At 44.5% G+C, this 12,086-nt stretch overlaps 1 protein-coding gene across 2 annotated transcripts in view; it reads right to left on the reverse strand.

The window, feature by feature from the left end:
- Positions 1 to 6,796: 6,796 nt before the first annotated feature.
- Positions 6,797 to 12,086, reverse strand: part of IYD (iodotyrosine deiodinase) — a 28,815-nt gene continuing 23,525 nt past the window's right edge. For both annotated transcript variants that reach the window (XM_083174652.1, XM_083174651.1), the window contains exons 4-5: positions 11,668 to 11,824; positions 6,797 to 7,112 (exon numbers count right to left, since the gene is read on the reverse strand). In XM_083174652.1, the coding sequence (XP_083030778.1) occupies positions 6,930 to 7,112; positions 11,668 to 11,824 (340 nt within the window). In that variant the 3' untranslated portion in view covers positions 6,797 to 6,929. The remainder of the gene's footprint in view (positions 7,113 to 11,667; positions 11,825 to 12,086) is intronic.

Here is a 12,086-nt window from a genome sequence, read left to right on the forward strand (position 1 = left end):
AAACCCTAAGCATCCCCCCAGGCGTCCTATCATCTCAGCCTGGGGGTCGCTAATGCAACCAGCTTCACAACTCCTGGACAGTATACTCCAGCCTTTTCTTCCCCTAAAGAAGACGTTCCTTAAGGACACTAACACCTTTCTCCTGAAACTTAAAGAATTGGGGACTGTTCCTCCGGGTGCTTGACTATGCTGCTTAGACGTGTGCAGTCTGTACACATCCATCCTCCATGAGGGGGGTTTAAATCTATGAATTACTTTCTTGTCAAGTATTTAGATCCTGTGACCTTTGACCATAAGCTTTTTTGGTACTTATGTACTAACTGGGCTGCTGATTTTGAAATCGGGTCCATCGCATCGCATCCGACCATATCGCATGCGATGCGATGCGATTGAATCCTATGGAAAAATCGGGTCCATGTTAAAATGGACTGAGTCCATATTAACATGGAATTCAATGGGAAAAGGGGTCCTTTTCATACCCCTACTATCCAAGTGGGCATGGAGTTGGATATAAACCTGTGGCGAGCGTAGCGAGCCACCAAGCCCGAAGCGTGGCGAGCGGACACACAGAATACCGTCCCCTTCGCTCGCCACAGATTTATATCCAACTCCATGCCCACTTGGATAGTAGGGGTATGAAAAGGACCCCTTTTTCCCATTGAATTCCATGTTAAAATGGACTCAGTCCATTTTAACATTGAATCCTATGGAAAAATCGGGTCATCGCATCGCATGCGATATGGTCGTATGCGATGCGATGTGATATCGCATCGCATCTGATTGTATGCCTTAAGTTAAGGCATACAATCAAAAAATCGGCAGCCCAGATAATACATAAGTACCGCTTTTTTTGTCCCTATTAGAATTGACCTTATGCCGTAACTACTTCTTGTTCGATGGGGCATTTTACGTTCAATTAAGGGGGTGTGCAATGGGGTCTTCTGTAGCCCCCTTTTATGTGAACGTATATATGTTTGCTAAGGAGAAGGACCTCTTCTTTCAGGACCGGGACATTTGGGGACACATCACGATGTACCTTTGGAACATAGACAATGTGTTACTCATCTGGACTGGGGGTGAGGAGAGGTTTTTGCAATTAATGTCAGATATCAGCACTAACAATCTTTTTATCAAATTTACCTTCAGCTATAGCGAGTCAGTAGCGAATTTTCTGGATGTAGCAGTTGAGGTGAAAGAGGGTATCATTTCTACGAGTAGGTACTCTAAGAGTACAGATAGAAATACCCTCCTTGTAGCGTCCAGTCATCACCCTCCTTCTCTTAAATTGGGATTGCCCCGTCACTAATGTTGAGGGTAGCTCGACTCACTAGATTACCAGGTGAACTCGACTTAATGATTAACAAATTTGTGGAAAGGGGGTATGGGTATGAGGCTCTCATATCCCCAAAACAAGTTTTGGAAGAGAAAAGGATACCTTGGGTGAATGAGTATTCATTATCCAGTCCTATCGTCCAACGGTCCTCTAGAGCTCTTTGGCCGATTGTGAAGACCGATCCTGAGTTGACAGGTTTAAAAGATTACAGACTCCTTCTGGCCTATACCAGGGGAAGAAATTACTGATTATACTCCAGCAGTTCCTCAAAATGTATATGTAAAACCCCCTGGGTGCTACAGTTGTGGATTTTGCGTTACTTGCAAATTTATGATTACGTGCAAAGAGTTTGAACACCCACACTGTGCAAAGAAGTATGACATCAGGTCAGTGTTTTCTTGCTCTTCTACCCATGTGGTGTACATCATTTTGTGCCCATGTGGATTGCGGTATGTGGGGCAAACCACCCGCAAGTTTAAATAAAGTATGGCTGCCCACAAGTCAGCCATCAATCTTACTCTAAAAGGGAAAGAGGTGGACCAACCGGTTCCTCCTCACTTCAAGCAAGCAGGTCATCAACTGGAGTCCCTCTGTTACTTTATAATTGATCATGTTCCTTATAGCCTGCGGAGGGGAGATAGGGCAAAAAAATGACTGATCAAGGAGACCCAGTGGATCTTGAGGTTGGGGACCACCAAACAAGATTAACTGGAAAAGTGTCACCTGAATTTGCCTGTCCCTAACCATTTATGATGGTTTTTGTATTATTTCTGCGTGGTATGGTTTTATTTTTATGGCCATATGAGTAGTGTTATTTAGTAGAAGTCCATATCTGTATACCTAATTCTTGTGCATTTCTTGTTTAATGTTTTTATTTATTTGTTTATTAATATAGAGGTCCAGTATACAGTCTCCGGCAATTTGTCCGCAACAGACCGTGGGGAGCGCCGCCCACTGGCCTGGTGATATGCGGAAGTTGGGCCCTGGAACGCAAGCCCTGCATGTGGGACTAGATTACCGGTGGACATCAGGAAGTGAGTGACGCAGGACTTCCGGTATTGTGAGTGGCGGTGGCCGGGGACGCACGTCTGGACAGGTGAGCAATTATTCTGCTATTTATGTGGGGGTGGGGTAGGGGTGTACCTTGTATCTATATTTTGTTGTGGGCTATCATCCTGAGGATGGGGAGTATCAGAAAGCGCTCGATGCTTGGAGCTGTTATGATACCAGCTATGCCCAATACAGCTTGACTTATATATCACCATTTCTGATTTTGTCAGTATGCCTACTTTATTGGATATGTATGTAAATTTACCGGTGAAGTCATCGGCTCATACGAGATCCTAATTAGTGGAACTATGTGTTTAAACAATCTCGGGTGTTCACTAAGCCACGTCCTCTGATGAAGTCTCTGACAAAACGCGTTAGAGCGTGGCTTGTGATACCCGTGCTGCCTGTGACCCGGAGCGCCTCTGGTCTGCGTCTTCCCCGGCATCTGGTTTTAGAGACCTACCAGCGCAATCCAGTGCCTGTGGTTCCCGTGGATCGGATGGTCATGGAGAGTACATTGGAGCAGTGTGCCCCGGGTATTTACTCTTTTATCATGTGATAGAGAGCCCACAGTGTTGATTTTATTGGTACGAGCATTTGCTTTTACTTTTTTACTTGTACATAAGAGCTTTAGCTCCTTGTTAAATATCGTTTACATGCACCATGGAGTGCCCCTTTGTTCTTTGTAATATATATATATATATATATATTCCCAGATATGGATCACACTCTCCTCCAATAGGATGTCAGCTGCCGGGGTGTCAGCTCAGGTGCTTCCAGAAAAATCCAGATACCAGTATAGCTTATAAGGATAAATGAGGACACTCACCGGGCTTCATACATGGATAAATAACTTTTTCTTTTTAATCCATCTTCAGCAGTTCAAAAGCATAAAGTGCAATGTGCATGACAGTGGGCCATGGGCCAACGTTTCGGTCTGCCCCCAGACCTTTGTCAAGGCCCCCACTATCTCCTCCTAAAGTGCATAAAACCCCATTGTGCCAGCAAAGCATAAATACCCTTTAGGAGCTCAAAGCCACACCCCCTTGGAGTTAACAATAACATACGATCTGGGACTACAAACAGCATGAAATAATCATATGTGTATACCTATACATATTAGCTAGTGGTAGCCTACCATATCCGCACTTTGCAGACTACCCACTGATTACATGCCTTCCACGCTGCCGCCGCCATTATCAGCACTGTTAGCCCGGCATGCGGGTCATCTCCCGGAAGTGCGTCATCACTTTGACGCATCACTTCCGGTTACATGGAACGCAAACCCAGGAAGCTTGCGTTCCACTGCGCCTCTCATGTCCTGCTGTATGCAGGTTACTAAAACATCTATAACTAGCGCGTTTTAAGTGGCTAAATCAGCTTAAAATTTATATACATCTATTGGGTATAGTTGATCATCCCAGATCTAGTTGTAAATTATACATATGCATATAAAATTCTCCACGTATGGGTCATGTGTCACTGAGCTCCCCAGAGTACCACTGCCCACCTAGCACAGCGCCACCTAGTGTATAATATCATAAAAAAAGACAAAAAATTTTTTTTTATAACATCATGACATATATATACTAACAAAAAATATATACTATACATACAATTAGTTCATCAAGAAGAAACTGCTATTTATTGGTTGCTCAAACCATCCAGCACTACATAATTAAACTACAAGAAAACAGAGAAGGAATTATTTTCGTTAAGTCCCCTTGGGGACACAGTGTCCAATTCATGGATCCACTTAACTTCCTTTTTTAGAAGGATCAGACCTCTGTTTCCTCCTCTCAACAACGGTGGCACCCAATCTATTATCATGCAACTCAGTGCAGAAATCTGATGTTTGCATTTCAAAAAATGCGCCGCCACTGGTTTATCTGTGGTGTTATGGGCATAGGCAAGCCGGATAGATGACCGGTGTTGATTCATGCGTTCGCGAAAAGTTCGCACAGTCTTTCCTACGTAAAAAAGCCCACATGGGCACCGTAAAAAGTACACCACATGGTCTAGTGTACATGTTAGATGATGGCGAATCATAATTTTACGGCCTGTGTGGGGGTGATGGAATGACGAACCACTAATCATCCCCCGACACGTAGTGCAGTTCGCACACTTGAAGCAGCCAGATTTTGTCACTAGCCATCTTTTATCCATAGTAGGACTAGGGGTGACATCCGGTCTCAACAGGATATCCTTTAGATTCTGTCCACGTCGTGCTGCGATCAGTGGTGGTTGTCTGGTTATGCTGTTAAACATCGGGTCTGTGCCCAAAATTCGCCAGTTGTTTTTAATGGATTTTTCAATCTGCTTGAATTTGGTGTCACATTTCATCACCACTGTCATGCGTTGTGAACTGCTCTTTACATGTGGCATAGGTGAGGTAAAGATCTGTCTCGCTCTTTTTAGACTTGATTTAATGTCTCTCTCACGGTAGCCTCGTGCCCGAAACCTCTCACAGCATTCTCGTATTTGTTGTTCCGCTATTTCTGGTACTGAATTGTTCCTGAAAACTCTCAGTAGTTGAGATATAGGTAATTTCGATTTCAAATTATCAGGATGGTGGCTGGATGCCCATAAAAGTGTATTTCTGTCCGTTGGTTTACGAAACAGTGTGTGCTCCAAACGGGTGCCATTTCTCATTATTGTTACATCCAAGAAATTCATTCGGTTACGATCTGCCACTGCTGTAAACTGAATGGGGCAATCCAACGTATTTAATTCTTGAACCATCAAGAAAAAGGAGTTTGTGGTACCCCTCCACACTAAAAACAAGTCATCAATGAAACGTTTATAGTGCAGGATGTTCGCACCATACCTGCCGAGAATATGCACTGTCTCATAGGCCGCCATGTATAAATTGGCGAACCCTGGCGCTAAATTAGAACCCATGGCGGTACCCGAAATTTGCATATAGTACCCGCCATGGTATAAAAAATGGTTTTTGGTCAGAACCAGTTCGATCAACTGACAGATAAATTCAATCGGGGGTCCCTCGTAAGGTCCCTTACAGAGGGCTTCACGGACCGCCTGGATCCCCCCTTCATGCGGGATTACCGTGTAGAGTGAAGATACGTCTAGGGACGCCAAAATACAGTCTTCAGGTAAGTCACATAAGTCGCTGAGGCCCTCCAGGAAGTTACCAGTATCCTTGATATAACTAATACCAGCCTTCACACACGGCTGCAAGTAGTGGTCCACAAACTCAGCTAAAGGCTGTAGCAGTGAGCCACACGCTGATATAATTGGTCTTCCTGGAGGAGCCTCAAGCGACTTATGGATCTTAGGCAGAGTGTAAAAAATAGGGCATTTAGGATGCTCAACTTGCAGCAATTTAAACACAGTGCTGTCAATCCACCCCATGCTCACAGCATGTCTCAGAATAACATCAATTTGTTTTTTAATTGAAGTCATGGGGTTAGAGGGGATCAAACAATAGGTGCTTACCATACTAACTTTTTAAAATGGGACAATAAATAAATATAAGTACTGTAAAGTGGACAATGGGGCTACTATGAGTTTAACGCAAATTTCATCATCACCACACCCACTTCAGTGGAACTGGGCTGTGGGTGGCCGGCTGCATAGGGTTGCATGGGGGGGGGGGAGCCTTACAGTATGTAATAGGAACCTAGTTGGTGAAAAGCAAGTAAAATAATTAGGAAGTAAGGTGGGACAGCTTACAATTCCTGCCAGAGTAGCACCATTAGCTGCACTGCATACCAAGCCACTCTCCTCTTTGCCTCTGTAGTGCAAATAAAAGGGGCTGTGTACTGTGGCCATGCCTTATTGTCATGTAGCCACTTCCCTAGTGTTGTGTGATCACGCCCCCTCATGACACGTGACCATGCCCCTATTAATCAGTACCACTAATAAAACATTTCTACTTGCACCATTGGTTTTAAGTATATACATGGCTCAGCCCAGATGGTTGAATCATATTGACTGATGTACTAATTAAGTCGCCTTTGATCAAGTATGGATATATTTAAAATCTGAATTGTTAGGCTATAGCCACATGTAGTTTTTAGTGGGTCCCGTTCAACAGAAGGAGCCTTTTGGGTTCACACTTATGACGTTCATACTTACGCCGCAGAACAAGATTTCAAGTAGAACAAAGTGCTTAAAATGTATGTGCTCTACTTGAAATCCCGCTCATCCTGCTTACCCTTGGTTGGATCCGATGGATGTGGCACCGCCGCATAAGTGTAGACAGCCACATTGAATAACATGTGCAGGCTCCTTCCTGCCGACGGGACCTGTTTAACGTGACCAGCTAAAACGCTATGCGTGGCCCTAGACTTAGTACTCCCTGAGAATCATTTTCAGATGCTTTTCCTTTAAACTTGCAAATAAATCTTTATTCCCACTGTTGTCAACTTATAAACTACTTACAACATATAATTAGACAAGACAAGAACATTTTATTGGCTGAGTGAAACAGAAATTACAGTAGGTGCATATGACCTACAATTCTGAATGCTAATGATGACTATTTTTCTATGTATTTTTTATAGAGTTTCTGCAATATTGCTTTTCAAACAACCACCATGATGTCCTCTAGAGGCTTCCTTTTTAAGTCTGGCACAGTTGCATCCTTGCTTGGATAACCGACAGGAAGCAGCATAAGTAATTTTTCATTGACAGGACGTTCAAGTAGCAGTCTGAGCCGGGGTCCACAGTTCAGAGGCGTTGTGGTTACTGTAACCAGACCTGCATTCTGTAAGCAAACAAGAGAATATCTGAGGTCTCTATAATGTTACATTATTTATTTTTAGGGAGGTTTAATTAAGGTGTTAGTGTTAGAGCAGATCTCTACAGTAGTTAGTGGTGTTAGTGTATCTGATGAATAAACTGCACATATACATGAACCACACATTTCTTAAGAATTGAGTATGGTTATATTCAATTAAGTGTCCAGTAATTCAGAAAAAAAACACCTACATTCATGGTATCAGGCTGCTGTAGGTGCTTCTGAAGTGTACTTGGTCCGGGTTCATTCCATACCTCCCAACATTCTGAAACTTACCTTTATTCATTAGCTACACCCTCTAGCAGAATATACAGTATATACAACAAGTGTCTCTTGGAATAAAATAAAAATCTTCAGGGGATCTGTCTTATGCAGTTATATTCTGCTAGACATCATCGACGAGATGTAATAGGGTGCAATTCTTTATGTGTCTAAAATAAAATCACACCAAATCGCACATGTCACCTTTGTGATGTAATAGGGTGTGTTTTTTTTTTTTTTAAAACAAAGTTGGAATTTGCATCCGATTTAGTGCGATTTTTAGTTATGAAAATGTGCGATTTAATGACATGTGCGGATTTTAGTAATGATGATGTGCTTTTTTATTTAGACATGGAAGTGTGTGGTATTTAGTAAAAAAAAATGGCAGGTCCCCAGTCCCCCCCAACCGACCATAAGCAGCCCCGGGTTCATTGAACCGTTTCTGGTTTTAGACATTCAGGGTCCAAAAAAACATAGGGGATCATTGTCATTTCTAAAACCAGCACCAGGCTCATGGACCAGTCCTGGTTCCCAAAATATGGGGGACTAAATGAGTATTTTGAGAAATAGCACTTGGCCCAAACAGCCAGCAGGGTAATGCCACAGCCAGGGGAAACTATACTGGTTCCCCCAGCCAAAGCATTAATCCCTGTGGCTGGTCAGCCCAGGTAGGAACCCTGGGAGAGTGGTGACCCTCCAATAATGGGTTCTCCCCTCCCTCCAGAATTAACCCCGTCTCTGCATAATTCCGGGGATGACCCCGGAGCCCCGGTGTAAAAAATACAGTAGATTAAACTACTGTGTAATCTTGTGGAACAACAAGTCCCAGTAAGCCTGCACCACAGGCAGGGACTTGGAGAACCACAAGTCCCAGCATGTAGGGCATTAAAGGGCCTGCTGGTATTTGTAGTTCTACAACATTACAAATAATTAAATAAAACACACACACTACAATCACACATACTATACTCACCTATAGGTCCACCACAGGTCTGTCCCCTTGTCCAGTAGAGTCCAATTGAGGGTACCTGTTGAAGGAAATTATACTTACTGAAGCCTCTGGAAAAGATCGTTCCACTTTGTAGGCTGTAGTCATCCCGGAAACAGGAGTCACGACTAGGAAGGGCTAAGGGGGCATGTGCTCTGGGTGCCGGCTATAATTTGGTACAGAGATGGTGACCTGGATCCCTCAGCCAGCTGCCCCCCCCCCCCCCCCCACACTAATCTCTGGGTCAGTAGCTGATTTTGGGCCAGACGTATCAAGCTTTAAAAGTGATAATATGGATAGTGATTACAACCAGCCAATCAGCTCCTAATTGTCATTTTGCAAATCAAGCCTGTAACATGGCAGTTAGAGCTGACTGGCTGGCTGTTTATCACTCTCCACTTTATCACTTTTTGAACCTTGATACATCTGGCCCTAGAGTGTTCCCTGTAGTTCAGAGCACAGAACTCCATACATCTGTACTGAGGCAGACTCACAGCAAATCAGTGCTTGACAACCTGTGCTTGCTGTGAGGAGGTAAAGTCTGCCACAGTCTACGAACCAAGTGCTGAACAAAGCAGGTCAAGTAGGGGAAGAGCATACCCAGGGGCTTAACTATAAGTCTGTGGGCCCCATAGCAAATTACTGAAAGGGCCCCCCCACCATCCCACTGCTGTCAATACAATGGATGGTGAAGAAAAGAGTAAGTAAGAGAGGCAAGAAAAAGCCGTAAAAGAGGAGAGGGAGAAAGAGAAAGAGGGAGAAAGAGAAGACTTCATGGATAAAAAATGGAATGAAAGCAAGAGGAGAAAGAGAGAGGGGGAGAGAGTGGGGACATAGCAGCATATGGTAGTACAGACTGACAGGAGGGGGGTGGGTGCTTACCTTCCCCAGGTCTGCCAACAACCGTGTCCCCCTTCCTCCCCTTTATGCCTTGGCTCAGAGCAGTGGCAGCGATGCAGTGAATGGTAAGTATATATTTAGTTTAATTGCTATTCCCAGCCTGAGCCCCCTCTCTCCCCCCCTCACTCATCTCGATATCTCTCCATCTCTCTCTCTCTCTCTCTCTCTCTCTCTCTCTCTCTCTCTCTCTCTCTCTCTCTCTCTCTCGACTTGAGGCAAAGGGGATCACTACTACTGTGTGGCATTATGCATATCTTAAATTTTTTTTTTTTGAGAGGAGGGGGGATACTGCTTTGCCCCAGATGCCGAAAATCCAAGTTTCGGCCCTGGTGAAAGCTCAGTAAGGAACAGGGTCACATTCAGAATTGAATATGAATGTGTGTAAGAAACCCAGCACCTGTGCAGAAGATAGCATAGTGCCAACAGTGCCGTAACAAGGCAGCACTTCACACTCTGAAACCTGTGACATCATTTTGGGTACTTGTTTCCTAGCACGGCGCCCATCGCATCGCATACCATAAGGCATACGATGGTATGCGATGCGATGTTAGCCGATGTTATACAATTTTAAATTGTATACCATCGAATTGTACGCCATTGTATGGCATATACTATGGTATACGATTTTAAATTGTATAAGCACCCTAATGGGTGTTTTCAATGTTAAATGTGCCTCCTATAAGATAAATAATTGTATAAGCACCGTAATAGGTGCTTACAATGTTAAAAGCACCCCCACGCCTCCCGTACTATCAACGCCAACCCAAAGCTTGGCGAGCGGCAGCGGTACGCGTCCTCCGACCTTTTCATACCCCCACTATCCACGTCGGCGTGGAGTTGATTTTATATAGTGTGGCGAGTGCAGCAAGCCACCGAGCCCGAAGCGTGGCGGGCACAGCGAGCCCCGCGAGGGGATGCGGAATACATGTGAAGTAATGCACGTCCCCGCGTGTAAAGGTCGGAGGACGCGTACCGCCGCCGCAGTTAACGTCAATACTGGGGGTGGCATGGGGGGACTGCGCGACCCAGGCTGTTATCGGCACCGGAGAAAGACGGTTTAGCCCGCTGTCAGTGCGGGGGTAGCCGGCTCTGCAGGAGGGAGACCAGCGCTGGATCCTGGATCGGTAAGTATGTTGGTGTAAAAGTGAGGTGTGTGGATGTGTATGTAATAAAGTTATACTTCTCTCTCTGTGTGTATTTTCTTTTAACATTCTTTTTACAGGTGGACTACAAGTCCCAGCGGGCCCATTAATGCCCCGCATGCTGGGACTTGTGGGTCTCCAAGTCCCAGCCTGCGGGGGAGGTCTGCTGGTACTTGTAGTTCTCCTGTATAAAGCAATGTTAGGATTGACAGATTTAACCCTATCAGGCCGGCGTCCACTGGCCACGGACGCCGGTGACAGCGTCCACTGGCCACGGACGCCGGTGAAAGCCTGGGGGGGGGGGGCCTTTATTGGGGGGTCCCCACTCCTCCAGGTACCCCGTCCAAGGCTGACCAGCCACGGTGCTCATGTTTCGGCCGGGGGACCTTATGTAAAAAAGTGTCCCCCGTCTGTGGCATGACACTGCGGGCTGTGGGAGTCCGGGGCTGGTTTCAGAAATACAGGGGACCCCTACGCTTTTTGTCCCCCGTATTTTTGGAACCAGGACCGGCTCAATGAGCCCGGGACTGGTTATGCTCAGGAGGGGGGACCCCACGCAATTGTTTCCCCTAAAAAACTTTTTAACACATTTTTTACCACAGGACCATGCACAGATCTCAAGGATCTGTGAAGGGTTCTGCCCAATTCGCATATCAGAACCTGGTCTGATTTTTTGGTGAATTTAAGACACATTTCCCAAATTCGCATCTCATTAAATATGCGAATTGTATACTTTTCAATGGGAAAACATCTTTCTAAAAGTGCGATTTCACAGCAAAATCTGCGATTTTTGCCGTTTTTCGAATCTCATTAAATATGCGAAAACGGAATTTCGGCCGTTTTTCGCGAAAATATCGCAAAATTTACATTTTCGCATCTCATTAAATGTCACCCTATGTGTATTCTCTATTTGACCATACTTTGTTGTAACCCCACATAACAACTGATCGGGTAGACCAGTGGTTCTCAAACTCCGAACACCACACAGTTCATGTTTTCCAGGTCACCCGGCAGGTGCACAGGTGAATTCATTACTCATTGACACATTTACAATTATCCACAGATGGAGCTAATTATTTCACTTGTGATTCTGTGAGGAGACCTGCAAAACATGCACTGTGTGTGGTCCTGAGGACCGAGTTTGAGAACCTGTGGGTTAGACAATTATCTAATGTAACCCTTTCATATTACGGTTTAAACATAAAACATCTGACAAAGGAATATACTGTACCTGAATAGCTGCCAGGAGGATTCCACATGCGATTGAAACACTGATCTCATTGTAATAATGAGTCTTCTTTCTGTTATCAGATAGAATTCCATATACTTGTTTGAAGATCAAGATCAGGAAAGGTGCAGTGTCCAGATATTCCTTTATCCAATTAGTTCTAAAGTAGAAAAAGTACAGTATAAAGCAATTCATATAAACACTTTCATTTAACCACAAATAACTTTTTTAATGCGGCAAAAAAACTGTCAAATCTCCTTATTACTTGTAACTTAAGGGAATGTCTTACAGATACTGAGGGAAATCCTAATGACGTCTGTCAATGGGACGGTATCCGGACTGATCATAGATTGACACTAGGTCGACAGTCATAAGGTCGACCACAATTTGTTGACAGTCAAAAGGTCGACAGGGTCCAACGG

This window comes from Crinia signifera, chromosome 3 (assembly GCF_055691185.1).
Source record: "Crinia signifera chromosome 3, ASM5569118v1, whole genome shotgun sequence".
Classification (NCBI taxonomy): domain Eukaryota; kingdom Metazoa; phylum Chordata; class Amphibia; order Anura; family Myobatrachidae; genus Crinia; species Crinia signifera.